The following is a 26,704-nucleotide window of genomic DNA, read 5'->3' as shown; positions in this document are numbered from 1 at the left end:
AGTTTGATGAGGATAAAGAAATTTGATCCCAGAGCATATGCCACGTCTTTGGGGAATTATTTTATGCCAACAGAGAACAGCTGGCGATACATTTATCACCTTGCTACTGTCTGGGATTATGTGGTCAACATAGCAGTAGTGTAAGAAGTACACAAATCCTTCACGTGCGTAAAGTACTACAAATGCAAAATGCACAGTTTCAAGTAAAAGTCCTGCACTGGAGATAGTATGAGTATGGCCCTTTTGACTTATATCTTCATGCTTTTCATTATTAAATAGCAAATGAAGTATATTACTTCTTTTATTGTGAGATTATTAATGACGAAACAAAGAAAAAATAAATTCTGCAGCACAAACAATCTCTTTAAAACGTCTCTTATCCCAGCATTCTTGAACATATCATGGATTTCCAACTTTTTGGACCTTGTGAGCTAGTTAAATGAAACATCCCGGATAGTTTCTACTACTAAACACTCACAAACAACTGAAAAGCATTAAGGGTCCTGAAGCAGACACTTATTGTGAAAGGTCACAATCTATTTTTGAGGATGTGTTATAAGATTGTTACCTTACACTACACATATGAGACTTTAAATCAACATATTGTTGATTCAGTGTACAGATTTGACTGTTTTTTTTAAAGCATCGCGATAATTCTTTCTTTCTCTCCAATCTGCACGTCATGGAAATAATCGTTGCAGTCCTCACAGGCAGTCCTGCATGTCGTGCAGATGCAGCAGGGAGTCACTGCTTAAACATATCTGCATCAGTAACGGCACTCTAAAGTTACCATAACAGTGGAAAGGGACTATTTTTGCATTAAATACTTTAACTTTTAAAACGTCTATCCGCCTAATTACAGTCCCATACACTGGCTTTTCAGCACAGTAATTGTACTAGTCATGAAGCATCTTAGAGCCCAGTATTAGTTATTTCACTCCAACAGTGGGAGCTGAATGTTTCCTTTTCACCGCTGGCACAGAAAACGCGGAGGACGAAAATGAAGACGTGTGTCTTTAAAGGGTTAACGGGGGAGGAGGCGCAGCAGCGGTCAGCTCGCCTGGGTGGAGTGAACTTTAGATATGTAGTACAACAAATTAGCCAGGAGGAGAGCGGTGTGGCAGAGTGAAAACCCCCTAAAAGACTAGATTACTCGCTTAAGAAAAAACCCATCCTGGCCGGTAAGAGACGCTCCAAACACTGAGCTGAGATGAGTGATGTGAGCGAAGAGTCGCTGCTGGATTATTTCTACTCGGCCGGGGGCGACTCAGGCAGAGTCAAAAATGCAGATATACTGAGGACATTTAAGCCTTTTATTGGGCACAGTGACTTGCAGTTACGTGGTAAGTAACCAGAGGTTGTATCGTGGATTTAACTCCGTGGAAATATTAGGCGGAAAAAAAACCGGGCAGATGAAATGAGATGAGGTCGTGCTGCATCATTAGAGCGGGATGGCAAAATACCAACTGACCTCGTGTTAGTATGACAGTCCTCATAGTAAGACTAACATTTATCTTTTGGTTTGTTTGTGTTTTAAACACGCAACATCCCCCTTTGTCTGCTTTAACAAACGGCTTTGGGGTCGTTTTCATTGTTTTCAGTTGGAAAGGAGACATCTGGTTTACATTAAAAAGCCCCTCCAATGAGTTTCAGCAGGAATTGTGTCATTTCCTCCCTCGGGCACGTTTCTAACTCAAACAGAGGACCCGAGCCACCCCATCAACAAAACATGTCACTATGCAGTGTCACAAGAAGGCCCCGTGGCGGCTCCTCAGAAATGAAAACGACCAGTGGTTATAACTAATTATTACTTGGCTTTTATGCACCATTTGAGCCCAGGATCAGTGTATTTGCCATAGAGACTTTTTCTCCTGTTCTTCTCCACCCACCCACCTACTACAGATGCTTATGCAATCATGTCCTGAGTCACTGCTGACACCACGATTCTTCTGTTATTGGGTTTCTGCAGAAAAAAAAGTGTTTGGGAGTAAAGTTGTGTAACTCTATGTACTCATAGATATGCTTAGCTAAAACAACATTCTAACATTCTGACAAATAACCTCACTTTCATAGAAGATATCGGAACTATAGAGAGAAAGGGTAACATTTTAGCTACAAATTATTTGAAAAAGTTACACCTTTAAGCATTAAAATATACCGTATGCCTTTGGCAGACAGAAGGTTTGCTTTGACTGCCTTATTTGGTCTGGTGATAGCCTATATATAAAGATGGACATAACCAGCATGAAGTCATCCACTGTGTAGTGCAATCGTGTTATGAAGCCTCAAACCCTTTATTATACTTATTTTTTCCATGTCCTTAAGTGCACTTGCTGCCAGATGAGCCACCTCCTACTGACCATTAAAAATCTGTTTCTGCATTGGCTTCCCTTTGTAGACCCTGTATCCATATCCATGTTTTGTAGACTGTGGGTTATGACTATAATCGGTCCATAATTTAATTGGTATATTTATTGACTGGATGAACTAACTATTTTTATCAGCCATGGGTTACCTTCAACCAATGACATCAATGACCCATAGAGAATGAAGACGTAGTTGGAGCAGTTTTGAAAGGGTTGACTACACTCAGCATAACTACAATTGTTTTTACGTAGGTAATTATCAATTGATAATTACCTACGTAAAAACAATTTTACATAGAAGCACATTCATAAGCAGTCACTTTCAAAACCTTACAGGTTTTAAGCTTCGTGTTCGTTGACACGCCCAAAATACCCATAGCTTTGAACTTATTGGCCAGCAGTTCCTTACAATGGCTTGATTAACATGCTGCCATAGACTGTGTGGTAGCACTGGGCAGAGACAGATAATTAACAGTCAACTCTAGCAGAAGGAAAAGAAAATGGAAAGATGGATTTTCATTCTTTTCTTCAGGTTTCTTATTGTTAGAATCATATGGCTGCATTATAGAAGATTTCACTCCCTGTACAGTGGAGTCCTTGGGTCCTGCACAACTCTGTTGCTTGTGAAGCTCGCACACAAGAATTTCACTCACATGTGCTGTACCAATGTACCTGCACATGTGATGTGACAATAAAAGTGATTTGATTTGATTTGGTCATGAAGAGGAAAATTAGCTATAAATAACAATACCACTTTTGTTCAAGACTGTAAACATGTTTATTTCAGCAGTAAATTGTGGCATTTTAACATATGGGTCTCTGGAGAATGGCTTGCTAAAGCGGCCTCTGGAAGATCTCTTGGCAAATATGATTGGCTTAATTATTTTTAGACTGCACACAAAAGTCACAGACAAAAGAAACAGAACTCTATGTAGGTGTGACTAACTGAAATACATACCAGCAGGTATTTAAAGCAGAAGCAACATCTCATACCGTTTTTGTGTATTGTGCAAACAGATAAAGCAAAGATTTAACAGCTCAGGGAGTTATGAACTAAACAATAACAGGCGTCTGTGTCATAGAGTGGCAGCACCCGAACTAAACGTGCACATCAAACTGGTTTGGTGACATAAACACAGTTAAAGGTGTCACTTGAAACCACTTGAAGTTAGTGGTTATATCAGACCACATGAAGCTGCAGCACGGTGTATCAACTTAATAGCACGTTAAGGTTTATGAATACATTTTCTCTTTTCTCTAACAGGAGGATTATTTGTTTTTATTTTATCTTTTCAAAAGCTGTGCAGCACATCTCTTTTGTGTAGGTGTGCCTGCTAAACTAACAGCTGCGAGTAAGAGCACGTCTCACGAAGGCAAACAATGAGCTTGTAATGCTGTATCTAGTCCCTGTTCAGCAGTGATTTTACTTTTGTGACTGCCTGGAAATGCAAACATATTTTAACCTTCTCAAATGATTATCCAGAGTGACCTTGTATTGCAGTTGCCAGCATGCACTGTCCAGATGCTGCATCAGCACTGCAGTTGTTGACAGAGGTTTAGAGAGCTGCTTTGATGCTCTGCCATCTGACATCGCTGTCCAATTAGAAAAGTGCTTCCCACACATTTAAAGTCTGTCGTGGCATGCGGTTGCAGCTTTTCCTCGTGTAATTGTGGCGATAGTGTTTTAATCATAATTAAGTCCACATGCATGACTGGATGTAGACCTCTAATGGGGGCGTTTTTGTGCGTTTTTTTTTTAAATCAGACAACAAATCTGGGGCAGCTGGTAAAAGTGTAGCAGTGTTTGAGGGGAGGGGGGTACATGAAAGTGAGTTTGTGCGTGGGTTGCTTGTTTTTTTGCAGACCTCTGGCTAACAAGTAACTAGCACATACACGATATTACCCACTGTGCCATGCAAGGAATTCTTTTGTTTAGGCAGATGTAAGTGGCCACTTCCTTTGGATTTCCTGTTGTTGCGAATGCGAACTTTGCAACTGTCTCCCTACAAATGTTCTTTCCGTCCACATGAGGAAAAGGAAACGCTCCAATTGTCCCGAGCCGCATACTCACATAAACACCTTGGCGTGAATGGAATACCTACGTCTGGAAAGGTTTATGTTTGCGAAGCCGTCCTGGCTGCCTGATGATTAGTGTTAGCTTTTAATCACACTTTCTGCACAAGCCTGATATCTGCTCACTGGTGTAAACAAAGGGCAGGAAGCTTTATCTGATCAGCTCGTCACTTTGTTTGGTTCTCACAGGAAAGATTCACTGTAGGTTTTCAAGTGACTCGAGTTTTTAGCCTAAGGGATAAGTTAAATTCTGTTTACATATTTGGCTGGAGGGGAACGTATTTTCTCTTTCTTTAAACTGAAGATTGTAAAACATCTGCTCTGCCAGTAGTGTTCTCATCCAAACCTCATTTGTCTTGTTACTTCAGATAAAGTAACAGAACCCAACAGCTTTACCGGCAGACTCACAAACAACACATCTAGTATAAACACTAGAAATATATTCAGCTCCGTTATTGTGCTGTTTAATAAATATTATCTATTGTGCATCTTTGGGTATCTTAAGGTCTATGTACGCAAAACACATTCTTCTTATTGTCTTACGTCCAGCATCCACATCACTATAACAGTGTTTTGTGTCCTTTTTTCCATCCTTATTTGACTTTTTGACTATTGGAAGCACTCATGTTTTAAAAAAAACATTAGAAACTATATTTAGTTTCCTGTTTTTGAACTCAAATATTTTTTCTTTTGCAGCCAAATACCGAGAGGAATTCAAGCTAATCATTGACCGAATCGCTGTGGTGAAGTCTGAGAATGTAAGTAAACTACTCAAATATTTTTACCTTTTCTGGGAAAAGTTATTCTCTCATTGATTTTCCAGTCATACGTCTTACACAGAGGCCATGCTGTGAAAGGCTCAGCGGAACCATCGTGACTGAGCAAGGGGTTGTCCAATCTGTTCAATCTTTGTGTTTTGTAGAACCGTTTGTACCCACTGGTTTCCCCCAGGGGACACAGCTGCAGTTTGTGTTTCTAGACACTATTTCCATGAAGCGTTCTCATATGTAGACTAAAAATTCCTGCAAGAATAAACAGAGTAAACTCATCTGAGTTATAGATTTGATGTTTCTTTCTTGAAGAAACACTTTGAAATGAACTGCACGCTTATCTGTGTGATAAATGTGAGGATACAGAGGGAGGTCTGGAGACTTAGCTCGCTGATCACTCTTTAAAAAGAAACACCTATCAGCAGCTTTAAAGTTCAGTAAATGACAAAATATCAAACCTGTGTAAATGTGCAAAAGAAGACGTTTAAAAACAAATTTTGGTGCTCTAACAGTTTCTTTTGGCAAATGCAGATACAAAATGCTAATCCCTGTAAACCAGCAATGTGTCGTTTTTACATTTATGTTTATCAGATTTAAACAGACTAGATGTAAAAGGTTATTTAATGGCTTACTGTGGAGTTTCATGCTTTTGATGGAGCACGGTTGTAATTTTTTGTAAAGAAACTAATTTAGTCCTGGGTTTAACTTTGTACTTAAAGCTGCACTAGATCTAATCTAGATGAGCCCTCCTCCTGCAGCTCCCCCAGTCTGTTCTAAACTACACAAATATTTATAGTACAGTACTGACCGGATCTGTTCTGAAAAAACAAAAAACAACAATCCAAAAAACGGTTTGACCAAAATCTTCACAACAGTTAAACTTTATAAATCCTGAAAATTGGAAGAAGTGCTGGCGTGTTACATCCTCTCAGATCACTTGAATCACAGCATGCTAAGAGACAGGCATGTGTCTCATAACTCCTGGTCCTATACATAACAGCCTCTGTGGGCCCCCTTCTTTTCTTGATCCATATTTCTCACACGTCTTCTGATATATTTTTTTAAACAAAGAATAAGCCAACAACTGTGCACAACAATGTGTAGTGGTCCTAAAGATAGCCAGTAATCAAATGTTTGTTTATTTATTTAAAAATTTTTATAATATGTCTATAAATCTATATCATTCAGTCCTCATTTCTCACTGTAGTATAAAATCACTAATTGTTAAATGAGTTTTGCTTTGAGAGGTCAAAAAGTGACCACCTAGGCCACCGTGATTGTAAATAATGTGCATATATATTTTTTTTTTCATATTTTGGATGGACAGAAACATTATGTGCATATTTTGATAATATCTTTAGAATTTAAAGTAATGAAGGAATGAATGAACTGTAAAGCACAAATTGCAGTACCTTGATAAAGTATTAATAATAATAGTAGGTTGAAATGCAAAGTTAGGTTTATGATTTCCTGTTTGTGCTCCTTTTATGTTAATTAAGTACCCAGCAAATATTTTTTAATTAATTCAGAAGCATTGTCATCGTGACATTTTAAAATCCTGTTTCATCTGCCTGGCTGGTTTCCTCAGGCCTTCTTTACCTCACAGCACAGCTGTTAAAAACAATGGGTCCAACACACGATAAAGGCTAATGCTGCCTTATGTTAGCACTGCTAAGCTTTCTGTTGCTATTGCTAATTGCTATCGATATATGAGTAACTTTTAGTTGCCACTGAACAAGCATATTTTGTGTCAACATCATTTGTTGATGGACTTGATGCTCTTTCTGAAATTAAGTGCCATGCATTTCATGATGGTAATTTGTGCTGGTGATTTTACCACTACAATGGCCTGCTAAGAAATTATTATGGACTTTTCGTCTAATGATGCCAGCTGTAGATAGATGTGAGAGTACTATTGATTTTCCCATCAGAATCTTGGCATCATATACTTTACTAACCTACATAATATATGATCCAATCTGCAGACTTTACAGTGCTTAGATTCATGTAACCTGGACAAAGTTTTTTTAGTTGATGCTACAAAAAATTCTTTAATATTCCAACAAGATTTATTTAAATAGTAAGGCTGTAGCTAAGGATTGTTGTAAATTAATCTGCTTCAGCAGTAAACGGTGTCTGGGGTTAGTATCTTTAAGTGTTTATCTTCTAGCTGCCTAACTGTCCAAAATCCAATGATTTTCAATACTGACAGAGAACAGCAGCAAATCCTCACACTGAGGAATTAGATTAGATCAGTTAATCAAGCAGCTGAATGATCACCTCAGCTGTAATTCAAAGAAGCTAACTCAGCTTTTGAGGTTTAATAATTGGGTTCAAAGGGCATTAAAGATGTGAGGTCCAGCAAAATGATTAAAGACGTACTGATGAGTGTGATTAACGCACAAATTACTTTAATGTATCTAATGGTTCTTAGTTAGAAGCTACAGCAAGTGCTTCTAAAATTCACCTGACTGTGTGGTAGTACTGTTTCCTGCTTTATTTAACATGGATGTTGTACCGTTTCAATGTCTTTTACAGGGTGAGAAATATCTTATCCTCAAGAAGAAATACAGGAACTTGGTGCAAGAGCGAGAGGCCAAGCATCTTAGGCCAGATGGAGACCGAAAGAGACATCTGAGTCCAGCGAGAACAACAACAACCTCAGTGCAGTGGGAAGTGACAGATGCCCCGACATCTACTCATCATGAGAAGGAGGAACAAGATGTGCCAATGTCATGTGGAGAGGCTGACGCCACAGCAGAGGTGAATATGAAATCAGCTCACTATTCTTTACTCATTGTGAAAGCCAGAAAAACTGTGGGACAGACAGGGTGTGGTTGAGCTACAACACTGGGTGCTAAAGTGTAAATCGCCAAATTTATTTCTCGCCTCAGTACTCTGTGGCTACTCTTTATGTTAGTGACACACTTTTCTAAACAAGGGCGTTGCTGTTCGAATGCTTCGGGTTTTTTCGCCCCTCTAATCTTAGCAAGTGTCAGCATTTACTGACAGAGCCGCTGTGTGAGAGAATAAAAAGCTGTTTTGTTTTGGCAAATCTAAGAATAAGCAATGTCCAAGGCCTTCTGTCTTTGCATAAAGGGCATCGTTGTTTAATACATACAACCAACTGTCAACAAACATTATACTCCGTAACCTCATAGTCATCATCCAACCATATTGTTCATGCAATAAAATTACATTTATGCTATGCTGCTTTTAGTATTTTCACACATGATTAGTCTGAGCAGGTACTGAAGTAAACATTATTTGCCCACACCAGATGGTGAAGGACGCTAAAAAGCAAGCAAAATGCTAATTCTGGCTGTTAACTAACACTCAACACAGCTGAATGTTTGGCCTGTAAACACTCAGCTCACAAATTAGGATCACACAAAGTTTATCAGACACTATATCTGTGCTCCTGTAGGACCAGCGAAAAGGTGCAGACCCTGTGCACCACTCTCCACGGCCACCTCCTGCCATCCAGATCCATGAAGCCCCAGAGCAAAGCAACGCAGAGGATGAGCTGGACAGAGATTCTGGGTCAAAGGTGACAGTTTGTTTAACTTAGAGGCAGTGTTTATTCTGGTATTTCCTGGCACAGAATAGTACCATCGGTGCCTTTCACACACCTGCAAAATGCAAACCCACTCACTAGCAGAGAAGTGTGTGCTGGATGGTCACGTTTCCAGGAAAACTGAGATGCAGTGTAAAAAGAAAGTAAAAATAAATGCCAGAAACTCATTTTAAAAAGCTGGACATGTTTACAAGTCTGCATTTCTTTTAAAAAAAACACCTTGTATGATCGCTTCAGTTGTAATATCAAAAAGTTGCCCGTTTATGGTTAATATTGAACCTGTGCTATGTAAACAACACATGCAGGAATCCAGCCTGTAAGAGAATTGCTGGCAGTGAAGAATTCAAAATAGAAAATGAAAAGATTCTTTGAATTTTATAACAAGAATTTTAATCCAGGTAGAAACCAGAGTCTTTAATTCTGTGAAAAAGAGTTTAGACTGGCACTAATACTGCTGGAGAGGCTTATGTCTGTGCATTAGTTGTTTTAGACAGTTTTAGGTATCTGGTTAATTGGAAACCCTTTGTATCTGAAGATCTTAAAATAAATGTAACGTCCTTTTGATAAAAGCTGCAGGCCTTTCAGAAGGACATTCACTGCAGGTTCATTCTCAACATTTAGCGTCTTTCACTGTACTTTGTCAGAGGAAGGGAAAGACTTCAGGGGAAATGGGAAACACTGACTCCTTTCACCCACCAGGTGGTGCCAAATAAATTAACTAGATTTGTAACCACATGTTAAATGTGAGAGGGAGGAGGACCAGTCGGGGGAGAATCTGCATTTAAACTAAGCCCTCTTATCATGGTAAGCAGCAACATGTTGAAGATCATTAGACATGGGGATTCATCCCAGGGACTTTCCTCGATGACCTGCACAACACGTAGATGAAATGTGTTGATGTGCGAGTGTGTTAATGTAGGACTTGAAGCAGATTAGGTGTGTTTATTTAAGGTGTCTTGATGCATGCTCAATCATCCAGGTAATCCAGGTAAGGAAATCCTAGAAAGTTGATGCTGGACGCTCCGTCTAGACAAACAGAATGAGCCTTATGGTGTTTATTTATGGTGGTAGCCACTACAACCTTTTATATCAGTACACCTTTTAAAGTGTTGACAGTTGTTTCATGTTACAGAGACCATCTGCCAACTGTGATATTTGGTTCTTGGATTAGAAAAGAAAAAGATATTTAGATTATCACAGTTCCCAGAAGTATTTGGGAGGAAACCATCATCACTTTGTTGTCTTACCCACTAAAAGAATTAACAACATGGTGTTGCGCCACAAAGTTGCTGGGTGTAAAGTTGATGTCCAATCTGATTTTCTTCCCACAGACATTGCCCAAATGTCTGTGCTACCTTATAATCTTCTCAGACCTGTCGAAATTTGGCCCGCTTCTCGAGAAGCGCTAAGGCAGGAGTGGCTCCACATCAAGAGGTTTTAGTGTGTCATGTGGTTCTCCATAGGGCAGATCTGCTAAACTCATGTTGGTCACAACGGATTACAACTAGAGCACAACTGAAAAAGGTGATTTATCAGTGCTGGCATGTGCGTTGGAGAGTTAAATAAAAATAAATTGATAAAGTTATTTAGAAATGGTACTTTCCATTAGCTTATTCTTCAGAGAGTGGCGAAAATGTTAGTCACACTATGAATGGTATGGTCATTGTACGACAATGATCCAGACTGACATACCTGTAAACTCATATTCACAAATTGCACTGCAGCCCTGAGCTTTTCTAGATGCCACCTGACTGAGGTATGCAAATGTTGAAGCAGTCACATTTGATATTAGCTTCTCTTTAACCCATCAGATCTCCGGTACAAAATCTGTGAGATGCCAAGTTGCTGGTAATAATGTGTCAATGCACCTCCCTCATCTAAACTTAAAGGAGTATTTTTTAGTAGTGCAAATGTGTGTGAAGACATTCCCTGCTGTGTGGTTCATGTGAGAAAGAACAGCTGTGGAAAATGTTGATTCTCCAGAAATAGTCAAAATTGAATGTGAAACAGCTTACATCTATCAGAACAATTGGCACAAACGTTTGGATAGAAATTAATAAAATATAATTTCTAAAAAGAAATATACATTTTTAGATTTAGACATGAATGTAGTCTTGAAATCATTCTCGATTCTTATGTTCAGCACTGTAAACCTGAACAAATTAGAACTTGTATAGTTGTAAGTCTTTTTAAGTTTATGAACTTAAAAGTTGAAGCTTATCAGAACATTATGAGAACAACAATATTTTGACTACATTTGATATGCATATTCTGACAAAAGTTTTAAAAAAGTCATAATAATTAAATTCAGAAATATTTAGTAAGTAGAACTTAATCAGTGATCAATTTGCTTTGATCAATGGGCCTTGATCAGTAGTTGTTGATCAATGGTCATGAGAATTTGCATATTAATGATGAAGGAACTGACTCACAGCCCATTGTTTCTTTCAATGGTGCTAGGTGCTAGTTTCAGTCAAGTTTTAGTTTTTATGTAATGTGCTGTTTATAAGATTGGGGAAACCTGCAGTCAGCTGAGACTGAAGAAGTCATTTTGATGAGTGACGAAATGTTTCTCACACCAAAAACGCTACGTCCAGATAAACAGAATCAACCTTTTGGGAACTAGAACTTAAAGTTTTCATTTATGTCTCCCATGTGAATAAGTTGACAAAACTTAAAAGGAAGCACAACAGAGTCACTTTTTAGGTTTACCAAAACTCTGTTTGAACTCCTTTGAAGGTTGGACCTCTGAGTACACATGCATTGGGGGGAGGGGGGAAAGTGCAATACAGGAGAACTACTTAGTCAGTTTAAAATTAATTGAACTATGAAGAAGTGATAGTTGTGGCTCTTCTCCATACAGTGCTATTTGTTCAAGTTCCTCCATACTAGTGTAAGAGATACCTGTATGGAGGTATCTTGGAGTATCCAAGAGATGCCCCAAATTTTGCCTGCCAGCATGTATGCTACAGTGAGAACACATTTAGTGGTGTGGCTAGCATATTTAGTTTGTAGAAATATTAGACATTGTTGAAAAAGAAAAAAAAAAACAATAATTCTCACTTTCAAAAGGCTGAGGTTCAGCAACATCTTCCTCTCAAAAAGCTCAGCCATTTCCACATGGTCATATCGCTAAAGGTTAATTTGTCTTTTTTTTTTTTTTTTAAACAGCTCACATCACTTACCTAACAAATACTCCTGCCCTTTTTTATCAGTTCTGAAATCTTTATGAGCTTCATCCCCTTAAATTTGAAAGACTTTGTCGTAATGTCTGTATACAATAGCAGTTTGTCTCAGCTGCCGTAGCAAACTCAGTCAGCTAAATTAGTGAAGTGGCTAGGTTAGCTTATTAGCTGTTAGCTAGCTGCCACTACAAAGAATAGATTTGCTGACATTTCACTAAAATGCTTTAGAAAAGAGAGAAATCTAAAGAAAATTCAAGTACGTACTGTGATACAAACAATGCTGTTAAAGGTCAACAGTGACTAATACAGAGCCACTTACAGCCAGTGTTCCTTGCTTTTCAATGAGTCTTCCAATCAAACAACTGCAGACAAGTGGCTGGACCCCTATACTTGACAGGAAATGACCTCACTAGTGAAGTCTATTTTAGAAAATAAAAATCTAAGTAAAAAAGGTCTGTTGACTGTTTTTAAAGCTTGCAGATAAATGCCTCAATAAATTCATTATTTTTAAGTCAAATTGTTTTTTGTTTTTTTTACATATTATAAAATTTCTATGAAATATTTAAAGAAAGAAATAAAAGCAAAAAAAAGATAAATATTGTTAAACTTTGTGTATAATGTTAGTGCAACAACCTGTGAGCAACCGATAAAAGGACATTCTAAATCAATCTCAATCAACCCAGCTGATATACCGACTAAACATGTATGTTTGGGATCACATTAACCCCAGGAGTAAGATGTCTGCCATATAATTTAAATAATTTAGTAAAATTAAATTATATTTTTTTAAGTAGCAGGTATCTAATATCCAAAATAGTTGAAGTTGATTCAAAATAATAAGTTGAATTAACTCAAATAAAAGAAAGTGTTAGATGAATTAAGCTTTTTTGAGGTACTCGAACTAATGTAAAAATATGTTTACATTACTTAGTTTATTTAAGTACTTTCAACGTTTGGGTTTACAGTGAGATTATAAAAGTTGATGAGCTTTAAAAGCCTTGCAAGCCTGTTCATCCATCCATCCATTCATCTGGCTGGTGTAGTAGCTTTGCCATGATTGGTTCCTCACCCTGTTTTTAAGCGAAAGCCCGGACACTCTTTGAAGGAAGCTCATTTTTTCTGCTTGCATATTATTTGGGTCACTACCCTCAGCTTGTGGCAATAGGTGAGGGTAAGAATGCAGACTGGCTGGTAAATTAGCAGCTTTGCTTTCACACTCCAGCTAATTTTGCTAATCAGTTGGCTTTTTCCTCTTACTCCCATGATGAGGTTAACATTTGTGGAGGCACATTTGTTTTAAGTGAAATATCTTTACTCAACTATGTGAAGATATTTATGTAACAATAACTTCAGGAATTCTTTGAAGAATACTGATATGCTAAGATGGAGAACTAACAATTACCTGCTAAACATCCCACTGTAACCATGTAATAATGGGAAGTTTTAGCTCAAAGCATTTCTGTCTTTAAGTACATCCTCAGTGTCTGTTGACTCAGTGGCCTGTTTAACTGTGGCACTTCAATAAATATTTAGATTTTGGACAAATGGTCACTTTTAGGACCGCTTGAGAATAATTTTAAAGGTGAGATGAAAATTCAAGATTCTTTCATCCTCTTCTGTCTTTCCCTTGAATACATACCCAACAATGGTATTTTGTTTTCTCTGTCTGTTATTACTGGTCGCCAGCAAAAATAGCTAAAAACGCATGTGTGCCAGAGTGGAGTAGGCTGGATAAATATCATCCCTCCACTTTTCGTGTTCGGCAGAGTGACATGTGCAGTTTGTGCCACAGACATGAAAGGGCCGAGTGTTCTAACATGATGTCTCTGTGTGAGCTGAGAACAATTTGCAATTCTCTCACACATAAATCAACCACTATGACACTTTTATACACCGCTTTCATTATTTAAGAAGTTCTCTTCTTGACCTCTTTACACTAATATGGTGACAAAAACATATGGCCTGACTGCAGGCGAGTTGTTTTTTGGGTTAATTGTTAATTGGATTGTTATTCATTACCCCTTATGTGTGAATGCGTCACCTCTGTCTCGCTGTCTCATTACCTATCTATCTGTCTCACACCCTTTGGTCACATCTCGCCGGCTGGAAAACATCACAGCAGTGTGACCAGTGTGTGAAAAAGTGTGTGTCCTGTGATCTCAAATCATGTTGTGGGAGTGTTATGACTGAAACAGTAGTTAACTTTTATCAGAGCTCAGCTTTTTGTCACCTCTGAGTAACACTCTTCTGACTTTGTGTTTCAGTCTGAGTCGGAGCAAGACGAGGAGGGTACAGGCAGTATGGGCTCTGCTTCTGTCGCTGTAAGTGCTTCTAGCTCTTTTTTCTATTGCTTTATTATTGATGAAGAGATATAAGTGAACCATTTCAGGAGTAGAGCCGCTGAAGTTTCCTTTTTGTCTCATTAACATGTGTCAATCATGGATTTGGCCTTGTAAATACACATTCACTCTCCCTGTGGTTTCACTAAACAAACAGCAGACGTTAAAATCCAAACCGTTGAAACCAGCTTCATCATGGGCGTCTCCCACAATGTGTCAGCTGGCTGTGACTAGTAGCATGTAGGAAATGGATTAGAGGTTTGTGGCCTCAGCACTATCAAAAGAGCCCATAACAGGATGTGTGTGTTTGTGTGTGTGTGTGTCCTAGCTGGATCCTTTAGAGAAGGAGTGGATCTATTCTGCTGCCGGTGCTCGAGTCCCTGACCTCTCTCAGCTGCTCAGACAGGACCGCGCACTGGCAAACAAGAAGGTAGTGCTGCCCTCTGCCTCAGTGCTTAAAGGATAAATCCAGTTTAGTACAAATTGGACATTTTACTATTATCACTGGATTTGATGGGGCAAAAAACACAAACAGCCAAACAATCAGAAAGTTTCACTTTAAACACATAACTCCTTTTCCAGACTTATTTAGAAAAGGAAAAAATGGTAAAACTATTATTGAAAACTGTTTTGGAATTGGGTAACACTGGCGAAGGACAGATATAATATAACAAAGTGGGCACAAGGTAAATTTTAATGAGGCCTCGCTAGACTGTCAACTTGTTAAGAAGGTATTCCATGAAGAAACCCATGAAAAAAAGGTCTCTGATAAGTTAAGAATACTTCTTACAATCAAAAGTATAAACAAAGATACGAATGTTAATTAACCTGCTAAATTACGACAGGTGAAGTAATAAAATGTATCTTCTCACAATGCAACATGGAAAGAAGATCAGTTTTACATGGAAATCTTGGAATATGGTGGTAATTGCCAAACAACTAACCATTGATACAAACCAAGTGCACCACGAAGGTATGATGCATCCCATCACACCCTAAAAACGTGACAGATTATGGTAGAAATTCTGTATTATTTAATCTTTTACATATATATTTAGTGTCGACATTTGTCAAAAAGGGTACAAGAGATGTAATAAACTTAAATGATTTGTTCTTACTGAAGCAGATAACACCGATTACTCATTATTAAACTATAATTAAAATAAATATTAGGCTTAGCGGTGGGTCAGTGAACACCCGTTGATCTGAAAAAATTTATATTTCATTACAGTTTTGCTGAGGTTGCTGGCTGTTGCTAGGTAAAATCAGTTGCAAAGAGGTATGCGGTGCTGCAAAGTTGTGCTTTTGAAAAAGTGCAGCAGGGCAGAATTTCTACTCTGAAGGGACAATTCAGTTGGTAGTTGTTGGGCTTATGCAAAGAAGACAGACTTTAGTGGTACTTAAAGAGTCTCCTGACATAGCAACACAATCCACACCCTGACGACCTGATTCATGTTCCAACTAACGGTTGGTCATCACAGTGCAAGAGCTTTAGAGGAAATTTGTCTCCCCTTTGGTACTTACACAGTAACTTGTAACTTACTTTACACAGTCTATTTATTTATTTATTATGTTTACTGAAACAATTAGTCACACAGCATTAATACAGACAACAGCATCAGGGGTTTTTAAAAAGCTATTCTTGGTCTCGTCTTTTTAATCTTCACAGTCCACACCTGCTGGAAAATTACAGCAGTGAGCAAAAGGGGCTTTAAAACGCTGCTGGTTCTGTAGTTCCAGGAAGTACTTGAGTAAGGATAAAATCTGATTGCTTCCTTGCTTGTGTTTCTGTCCATGTCAGAATTCAATGGTTATTCTAGTATTAAAGACATAAATAAATGATGACTGAAAAAAAGATGAGTAAACAAAAAGAAAACATATCTAACCGTTTCAAATGGCTGGAATAATAATTAATATTTGTTTTCACTAATACTTGTGTTCTTGTTCTATTTTTGGTGGGGTGGTGATACCAGGATTTCACTTCAGTGAGTATTTGATACCCTATACGTAGCATGTTGCAGTATTATATCTACTTTGTGTTCATTGTTGTTTATCGTTCAATGACTATTTCTGACCTGTTGCTTCTCGCGTTCTCTTTTTGACACACGATGGCCCCTGGCTGTGACCGTGCCCACCTTTTCCAGGGTGTAAGTTTCACACATCATACTTCCATCTGCATCCTGTAGAAATTCGAAGTTCATTTCCAATGCCCTTTGGGAAAATTCTCAATGCATCTGCAATGACTTGTACTCAGATTTGTCTTTCGCTTTCGTAACGTTTACAAGCTCATCCTGCTGCAATTTTTTCCCCTTAATAGTATTCTGAGAACTCTGTGTTAAAACATCCAGATCACGCATTTCAAAGGTCCACTATCAAAAGGATTATGAAAGATAGCTTTTTAGCTCCTGTGCCCCCCTGACAACCCAAATCCTTTTATTTGTCTCCCTGTGCGCTTAAGAGATTTTGAGCTCCTGTTTGTTGTCCCTCCCCTGTGTCACAGTTCTCACACCGTCCTGTGGCCATGGCAGACCACCTTCTAAGAGTAGCCTTAAGCCTTTGCCATCTCTACCCGGACAAGATAGCACGGCCGCCATTGAAGTTTAGGGAGATGGGGAGGGAGGGGGGGATTAAGGAGAGTCTTAATGCCCCACAAAGAGTTCACCCACTTAAAGATAATCTGAAAGTAATAGAGGAGGCTGGGATTAATTGTAGAACAATGCTGGTTGTGTCCCTGGGAAGGTGCTAATTCCCCCTCAGGCCTCTTTGATGTTCCTCTTTAGCCTTCAGCCTTTCCCTGCTCTGCAGTGGTAGAAGCATTTCCAGAGATAATGCACAGTGATACCGACAATCAAAAAGTCACACGACTGCTGGCGTCTTTAACACTGGGAATTATTATATTTGATCTTTTGCTGGCTTGATTTTACTTAACAGAGGTTTAGCCGAGTGTACCACATAGCAAGCTGCAAATCACACGTTTGAGCAGCACTGAAGGGATTACCCTTCAGTGTTGGGAGGACTTAAGTGTTTCCTGTTCTGACAAAATGTTTGTGAGGATAAGGTGGATTTATAGATATGCTCTTCAAACAGTGACCTAAAAGTGAAGGCTTAACACAGGTCATCTCACCTGAATGCAGCACTTCTCACCCCAGAGTCTAATGGCCTTTCCCTCTTCCTGTTCTCCTCATTACGTGGGCCTCCGTTTCTGCCGTGATGGACTTCCCCTGCCACACAGTTTGTAAGTACATCATTAGCCCATCACTCCTCTCTATCTTCCTCCACATCCAGGGAAGTGTCAGGCACACAAGGCCTTTGTGTCCCCTGTCGATGTCCTCTTTAGCCACCACTTCCCTCACTGGAGAGCACGTGGTGGGGACAGAGCCATCCCTGAGTGAGCAGACAGGTGGGGGGTTACCTCAGTGTGCAGGAACAGAAACGAGAGGTGCAGGAGGGAAAGACGCAGCATCCTGTTCAGCCTCGTCCATCACTCCTGCCCACTGAGAAACCCGCTGAGCCGCCTGTCAAAGAGCCCCTTGGCCAATCTGTCTTAAGCTGTGACAGGGGACAGACAAAAGAGATGGAGATACTCCAGCCAGACAGCATCTATCACAATCTGTCTCGCAGACGAGCGACGCAGAGAGATGGAGCTACATATGGCTTCCTCTTTGCCTTCAGTGGATAAGATAGATTTTTCTGTTGCCAGCTGTTGAACCAACTTGTTTTGCTATGAGCATTAGGAGTTCTGGACAAAATTTTAAGCACTGGTAGTGTCACTTTCTCTTGATATTTAAGTCACAGGTTGACCATCCAATCCTCTGAGAAACTTTATCTGGTCCCAACATTTCTAAACATCTACTACATTAAAAAAAGGTGTTGACAGCATTAATAAGACCGTTTTTTACTAGTCTCGTGGGTACAGAAGATTCTGTTTCCCATACAGATTGGTGGAAATGACACAAGTTACACAATACGCATATTAATGCTGACAAATTTGACTGATATAAAATTTTTTAAATATTTAGTGTGAAAATGAACATAATATGAGGATTTATTACTAATGGGGTATGACAGAAAAAAGGACAAAATGCTAATATATCCACTTAATTTGTCCAAAAGATTGAATTTTTATACATATTACACATAAAGGTATATATATTATACACATTTTTAAACAGCTGCAAGTTTTTTAAAGATCTGAGGCATTCAAAGACTGTCAAGTATTTATTTTAAAGAAAACAGAGATATTTAGCTTTGTAACGGAAGTGTACTGGTAGTTGTAATGGTAATTTATATAATGCAGTGTGCTTCTAATTTGAGAGAAAGAAAAAAATCATTGCTGATTTTTCACAGCCACACGTTTTTATCAAATAACGTCAGTATTTTTTATGTTATGTTGTAGCAGTGAATAGTAGTAGTGAGATCGTTCGACCAGTTAAACTCATAAAATCATCACGATAAAAGAGTTTTTTTCATTTTATTTGATCCCCTGTGAAGCTGTTCAGTTAACCGAAGTAAAGAGGTTACAGGGTTTTCATCTGTCCGCAGTTAACATGTAATTCTGAAATGGTTACTGTTTGATTTGCTCTGTTAAGGGTCAAACTGCTGAAGGGATGGATGTGGTTACTTAGCTGACATCTGCACCTACGCTGCTTTCACCTGTTGATAGCCCATAATTATGCAGCTTAAAGTGTAGGAAAAACAGAGGAGATCACAGTTCTAGTCAGACAGGTGGATATGATTTGCATGTGCTGCGTGTACACATGCGTATTATTTTCACACCTATGAACATATTTTTGCTTGAGGACCTCTCCGTGTATCTCTCAGACTTCTATCATGGGAGCTCTTGTTTTCCTCCTTGACGTGTGCTGACAGTAGTGCGGTGATGTCTGGGTGGGTCTCCCCTCTGCGGGTCACACTAACATCATCAATCTTCCCCCTGGTGACAGGCGGCTGGGCCCCCCAACTGTGGGCACAGGGCTGTGTTGTTTTGTAATTAGGCTTCGTTAGATGGCAGGAAACCATCCCTCCATCTTACCATCTCTCCACAGCCCTCCCCCGTGCACAGCTGGCCCTCTGAACTCAGATAGCCAATAAGAAGCCCAGCTCACTGTGGACCACTTGTAATAATGCCAAATATTATCTGATCATATTTTTAGGACTAACAAATGTTTCCCTATTCCAAACAGACAGCTCTGCACTGGGCTGCCAAACATGGCAATGAGGAAATGGCCACACTCGTGGTTAATGCTGGTGGCGATGTCAACATTAAATCAGTGAGTGCATTTTTTCCCCCCTTAACTTTAGACAATAAGTTTAAAAGGGCACTCTTAACGATTTCATGCTTCACATTATGTATTTAAGTTCTAAAAAATGTATCCAAATAAAAAGAATCCCTACATATTCTAACATTCACTTCCCAGTATCCATGTCTTATACTATCCACTAATGTAGAAGTCCTATTTATATTTAACATTATCCAAGTCACAGTTGGAGCACTCGTATGCACAGAAAAGCATGAAACCCTGTCATTTGATTCATTGGTCCAAAACATTTAAGTACTATATTAGTATATACATACTTCTTTGATGATAATGTAAAAGGTAGAAGACGTATTATGGGAGACTAATGCAGATCTACAAGTATAAATGCAAGCAACAATATTGCCCAGAGAACTATAAATTGCACTTTAATGAATGGCTGTTTGGCTAGTTTAGCCTGAATGCTTAAAAGTTCAGGCTCTAGGCTTACCACCAGAGACAAAGAATAAATTACAGCTGTTTTTATAAGCAGTGTCTCCATCGTGGGTGAACTGAAACCACAGCAGTGCCCTTGTAAATTTTATTTCAGTTATGCTTTAGTGTAAAATCGCAGTCATTGTTTTCTTCATGGCGTTCTTCTTTCTTGCAGCACGTGAGTAACCAGGCTTTTCCCGGGCACGGATGGGTAATGTACAGTAAATGATTTGTCTTGAAAGAACAACCGCCTCGCTGCTGGCCTCTTCTGCTGTGATGTAATGCTCCTAAAAGATCTCTGTGAAGATCCAGCTGTACAAATGTATTACAGGAGCACAAATGTACAAATGTATTACAGGAGCACTGCTGCGGGTCTACTCCGCTAATAAATCATGTCATGTCATTTTAATTGTTTCCCAAAACAGTGCGTCAATGTGCCAGCATGCACAACTCTACAACTATGCAATTTTCAGAGAATTACATGCAATTATGTTTTTATCATTATCTGGTGTTTCCATAACCTTTGCTAATTTGTATATTCTTTTCCATGCTGTTTTCATTGGCTGTCCTTGGGCCTGGGAAACTCTAGGGGGTAGGTACTTTCAGCAACCTTCCAGCACTTTGCCAAAGTTATTCCCCTCAACTCCACACAAAGTCAAAATGTAAACTCGAAACTCTTTTTATGTGTCGGTTGAGTGACTGTTTTTGGCGTGTTTGCATACCAAGCGGCCTCACCAAGAAATTACCTTCAGAATACACATGTACTTGCATGTTTTCATTTTGTTTTACACTTATTTTTGCTCTGCAGGGATACACACCTTTACACATCGCAGCGTTACATGGACATCGGCACATTCTTGACCTGCTCGTAGGGACATACGGTAAAAAGTGGTTTTGTTTAACCTACTGGTGCCACAAAAAATGCTTTGCAAGTTTTCGCCACTGAAAAAGAATCTTGCAAGTAATTTAAAGAGTAACAGCTGGTTACCTCATGTAGGTAGATTTGTTTACCTTTAGATTATGTGTCATTCCTTAAAGCTTTTGGTGTAAGATGTCAGTGAAGTATCTGCTTAGGCTTATCTGCTGCTTAGTCTCTGCTTTCAGTCATTTATTTTTTGTCTTACCAGGGGCTAAAGAAAACTTGCGGGACTACAGTGGTCATCTTGCCTGCCATTATCTTAACATCAAAGAAGCAGAAGGTCCAGATGAAGACTGTGAGCTACGTGAGTGAATGATTCTTCTAGTTTTGCTGCTAAAACTATTTGATGACCTTCCCTGCTGTGGTTTTGTATTTTGTTTAAATTCTTTATTTGGAATTAGCTCCTTTGAAAATAGGATTAATACACTTCAGGCTCATCCACACAAATGTGCATGGGGTGAAAAAGATATAGGGGAATATGTGCGTTATTCTCAGTCTTATGTTTTTCTTTTCAGACACTGGTGATCAAGTAAAACGGAACAATACAAACAGTGTAACGCATGAGAATTAAATCCCCCGTCCACTCGGTGCTATTTTGCCAACTGTGTCATCTAACTTCAACATTTTAATATAAAATCAACAATATCAGCTGCACAAAATAGAATCAATAATAATAAATAGATATTCAGCTTCATTACATTCCTACATATCAGACTTGCCTGAGATATGTAGTCTGCTTAGATGTTTTCTGCTTTGTGCAGAGCAACAACTGCAGTGCGTCGGCCCTCTAATACCCACATCTGTAAACAGGGAATGCCAGTCAGGTTGGGGTTGATCGTTTCACACAGCAGTGTGTGTCTGTATCAGCCCATCACAGCAGCTTTACCATTACAAACAGTGATCATAATTTCTTCAGAGACACCCTGCATAGCAAGAGTTTGCCGCTGCAGGAGGCTGCAGGATGCATGTTAAAAATCAAGGTGGGGGATGAATTCTTTAAAATATCCTTTTAAAGAAACTTTCCTGTTCACAATAGGAGTGTTTCAAAAAAATATCTACATCCAGAAGAAAACACAAAAAGCAACAGGTGGTGATATAACTCTAGAAGTATAGAAGTGTCGGCCAATCAGCAGCCTAGGAGGGATAGTTATTAGACAAACAAACACGGCACATGGCAGTACAAAGGAAAATCTGAAAATACAGCCGTATATGCTGACGTCCATGTTCTTTTCTTACAGCAATACACACTGAACGCATGAAGTAAAACAAATTAGTTCACACATTTGACACTTAACTCCTCGTCCACACATAAGCAGTTTTTTAAACATTTGGTTTTGAAAAGGAATCCTTGGTTTATCACAAGTCACTGGGACTGTGTTTGATTTAAGCAGCTCTAACCACACTTTAAGTTGAAATAAATAAATAAATAATAAATAAGTAAAAATATTTTTTTAGGAATAGCTCAACATTTTGGAAAACATAGAAATTATGTAAGCCTGCCTATCTAAATACTTGCATATCACTTTTCTTTAATAATATTTATATATTTTTACTATATTCGAATTTATTCTACTAACTGTAGTAACACAACCGGTTTCATTTCTTTTAAATAACAATTGATGTAACTGCATATTTATGGACACTGACACTAATAGAAACTATGAATCCCCTGTCACTCCTCTGTGACATTCAGTAACCCCATCCTGAGTCATTTTCCTTTTGCCAAAAGGAAAAACAACACTTGCTCCTCATCCAGGCTTGTAGTGCAGCTACACTGAAGACAGTATTCAATACAGAGGAAGTGATCAGGTTTTATTGATTAGTAAATCTGTGATGTTTTGGACTCAAAAACGTACCTAACCGTCTAACCCCCTGCAAGCAATGTGCACTGAAGGATGAAGGATTAAATAAGGAATTTCTGGACAGCGGAACTTAAACTTGGACCCAAATTCAAATTTGAAAAGGCTGTTGGAAGACATCCATAGAAATATGCAGATTTACTTTATCCGCTTCCGTTTTTGAACAGAGGAATGTCACTCTGTCTGCACACCAACTGTGAAGTAGACAGTTACTGTAGTTTTGCATAACTATCTGGTGTAGGAGGGAACAGCAGTGTTCTGTGTTTATGATAAGCTAAGCTACACCACATTGGTGTTTATTTCCTGATCTAAACTCGACAAGACAGAGGAGAGGACTGTTTTCCCAAATGTTGAAGTTTTTTTTTATGCCATGTCCCGTCCTGAAACACCTCTCTACAGTTTGTGCCCATTAATGGCAATAAAAAAAAAAGGATTTGATTGACTCAGAAATCATCAAACCTTGGTTTCACTACAAAGTTTCACCTGCATTGTTACTATGTATCAGCTACTATTAGTGTAACATCGGACACTGTATAGAACACTGTGGTTCTTTCACTCATTAATGAATTTTGTTTCTTATGCTTTCAGAGTTTCAAGTAACTCAGGCCAGGGAGCGGAACAAGAACAGGAAGTTGGCATCGTTGTTTCACTCCAAGAAGAAGTGGGGGTCAGCAGAGGAGCTGGCTCCGATAGAGGAGGAGAGGACAGCGTCACATCAGCTCGCACTTCCTGCTTTTAGACCCAGAAAATTCTCCCGCTGAGGGAAAACAAACTCCAGGGTCAACCCTGTTCTGACGCTGTTCCCACACTCACTCTGTCACTCACTTTGCCCTTTCAGGCATTCATATTTACACACATGTACCAAGTATTAATGTGTATATTTATTATATGTACACAGACACACACGTACACAGACACACACACACACACACACACACACACACACACACACACAGGATTCACACCTGTGCTTACAGATCCAATCAAATGTTTGCCACCTAAACAAAATTAGAGAAACCAGGTATACTTGTTCATGCATATAATCCATATTTTTCCTCACAGCTTGTTTAAATATTTTTTTGAATTTTTAATTTTGTTGATGGTCAAGCTAGTGATTTTCTCTATTTTTCTTGTTTTATTGTTTACAAATTCAATGAAAAGACCAAAAATGATAACGTCTTAGTCTCCCTCTCTATACTTGTTCAGCCTTTCAGTGGTTTTCAGATCTCTAACTTTTAAAAAATTGCTCAAGAATGCACATTTTTAAGAGTGACCACCGAATCAAAACTTTGTATTATTGGAGAGTATTTTTAGTCGTACATCGGCTGGCTTAGTAAGAATTTAGGGATTAAAATAAACTACAGTTTTAACGATAAATAATACACCACACTGATCTGTAGTTGGTAGGTTTTTAAGCAACGGCTGAGCATTCTGGCACAGAAAAAAAAAGTCTGACTTTAAGTTGAGCGATAGTACTTCTCATTTCCATATATACAAATAAAAGTTACCAGACTTGGCCCTTAAAAGGATCATTTAATGTCTTTTGTATGTTTCGGTCCTTTAAATGCACCATAACTTAAGCTGAACATTGCAGTTAAACTGATTTCCTTCAGTCCTTGACAGCAGCTAACGTTAATTATGTGGTAAAAGTATTATTTAAAACTTAACACTCTTAAGGGAATGTACAGAACAGTGCCTCACTGCAAATATAATTCACAAAAACACTAAATTTAGCATTTAACCATTTCATTTCACTCTGCTTCTTTAAAAAAAACTTTGCTCATTGCCCTCCTTTCAACAAAAATAAAATACTAAACCTTCCCTCTTTTTCTCGCGCTCCTCCTCCTCCACCAGCTCACACTCAAATACAGAGTCTATAACACGACTTTATAAATGAGCAGCTGGAAAATTCACCCGGTAATGAGATAATGCAATCAAAACAAGGATAAATATTTGTTGTGTCTAAGCTGTCTAAAGCAGGTTTCTTACAAATGACTTTTCAGACAGCACTGAAGATTAGTTTCTTGAGTAAATGAATAAGCATTTGCCTGTTTGCATAATATTTGGCAGCTGTGCTTCTAATTTGTAGTAACTGGGCTAAACATACAAAACTATTATTTTTTTCTTTTTAGATCTTGAGATTTAGTGCAAAGCAGTATTAGCATTTTTGCAAGCCTATATCTCTGCTGTGCCCCTGCTGGTTACTCTCAGGTTAGAATAACTGTGTATCTGACGTGAGGCAGTTTTTCTTAGTTTGGTGGTAAAATAACTCTGAGCACAGATGAAGTGACTCTGTTACTCGATGAAGGATTGTTAGGGAAACAAAAAGTGGTGTTTGCTGATTGTACTTGATTTGCTCACCAGCTGTTTATCAAAATGCCTGGTAACTTTTTTTTTAAATGCGTTGTTACATTGTGTTCTAAAGATTTTGCCAGCTGCTTTTAATGCTTTAAAAGTGACATATTCATTACTTTTATGTTGTTGGCAAAGATTCTCATTTTGTGTCATTTATTTTTAATCTAATTCTAGCCTCAGTTACATTTTTGCACATTATTTATATAATGAAGATATTTTGTAATTAAACTGCCTTTTATATGAAGGTGCGTGTCTTTGAATTTTCTTCCATCAACATTGTTGAGCGTCTACTTATTTGCGACATTGAAATCGACTTGGCCGTTCACACCGCGGCTTCCCTGGCTTGTAATATTGCTTTGTTTTCTCTTTCTATACAATAACCCCGGTTTTTCTTTAAGCTGCCTTTGATCTTACTTCAACTTACATGACTTGGTGGGCTACAGATGGAGTAAATATGGGCCCTGCTAACTCGCCATACGGCTTTAGACCTTAATACCTGATTAGCTGAAAAGGGCAGCACTTGCTTTTGGTTCTTGGATATCAGACAACACAGAGGGGAACAGAGGCAAGTGTTTTTGTGCTTCATTTTTGAAGCGGGGATGTTGCGGGGGGGATAAGAGGGAGTTTCTGTAATAGATACTTATCTTACTGCCCTCAAGCCCCTCAAACAAAGTCCCCCTCTGAAGAGATTATAACCCAGGGAGGGCACATTAACTTTAATCCGATGCTTTGAGGCCTCGCACCCCCATACCTCCCTCTGCCCCACTTATTTCAACCCTCCTGTTGTCGGGGGGCTACCTTGTATCTGGTGCATGTATGAGTAAGGCCTGTGGCTACACACGAGGGTTGTGTTTTTGCGCATGTATGTGTGTGAGTCAGGGGGTGGAGCGACTGTTTCAATAGCACGCTGACTCTAATGAAAAGCATTGAGGGGTGCATACTGCTGTGTAACTGATTCCTCTCTCTGAAGAGATTAGGCGCTACATTGTTGGTTCGGTTGCTCATTTCCATGAGAGCGCAGCCTCCCACCAGCGGCTGCTTGGCTTTGTTATTTTGAGTTGAAAAACACAGAGCCCAATGTCTTTGGCTTCCTTGTTACCATTGTTTCACAAATAGGCCAAAATGTAGATGTCACGTCACAGATGCCCAATAACCTCATTAGCTGCTCTCTGTTTGACCATAGAAAGAAAATAATAGATGTGTGAACTTCAGTTTGCTCAACTGGAGAGAATTTCTGCATAGCTCTGAGGTAACAATACTGTTGAAACTTTTGTTACGCAGTAAATAAAGGAGAACACATTGTGTGCATGCAGTCCATCTTGGCCACTGTTGCACTGATGCTGCCTATAATATAACTTTGAGATGTCATCCTTATTGTTTAACTCTACATATCTACAGGGAAACTGGAGGATGATGTGAGATAACAAATATTAGTAATTACAAAGGTAAAAAGACAAGATTGTACTTTAAATCCCAGTATTTAGCATTCATAATCAGTATATAAACTACTTTAAGATACACACCCAGAGAAA

The 26,704-nt window shown here is 38.8% G+C and overlaps 1 protein-coding gene across 1 annotated transcript; it reads left to right on the top strand.

Annotated features, from left to right (window-relative positions):
• Positions 1–1,017: 1,017 nt before the first annotated feature.
• Positions 1,018–25,416, top strand: LOC113013367 (uncharacterized). Its single transcript, XM_080295069.1, has 11 exons — positions 1,018–1,343; positions 5,136–5,197; positions 7,748–7,972; positions 8,637–8,759; positions 14,236–14,292; positions 14,639–14,740; positions 17,616–17,630; positions 19,494–19,586; positions 20,848–20,920; positions 21,167–21,262; positions 23,406–25,416. Exons 1-11 carry the CDS (start codon positions 1,211–1,213, stop codon positions 23,576–23,578), a joined length of 1,152 nt encoding a protein of 383 aa, XP_080151195.1. The 5' UTR covers positions 1,018–1,210; the 3' UTR covers positions 23,579–25,416.
• The last annotated feature ends 1,288 nt before the right edge of the window (positions 25,417–26,704 follow it).

The sequence above is a fragment of the Astatotilapia calliptera genome, chromosome 20, assembly GCF_964374335.1.
Source record: "Astatotilapia calliptera chromosome 20, fAstCal68.1, whole genome shotgun sequence".
NCBI classification, from domain to species: domain Eukaryota; kingdom Metazoa; phylum Chordata; class Actinopteri; order Cichliformes; family Cichlidae; genus Astatotilapia; species Astatotilapia calliptera.
Note: the sequence above shows the minus strand (reverse complement) of the source record. Positions and strands in the feature narration are given on the sequence as shown.

Bases quoted from the DNA above. Each gene is read 5' to 3' on its own strand.
- LOC113013367 (XM_080295069.1), top strand. From the start codon at position 1,211: ATGAGTGATGTGAGCGAAGAGTCGCTGCTGGATTATTTCTACTCGGCC. The intron at 1,344-5,135 runs GTAAGTAACCAG...TTTCTTTTGCAG, and splicing joins CAGTGACTTGCAGTTACGTG to CCAAATACCGAGAGGAATTC. The intron at 7,973-8,636 runs GTGAATATGAAA...GTGCTCCTGTAG, and splicing joins AGGCTGACGCCACAGCAGAG to GACCAGCGAAAAGGTGCAGA.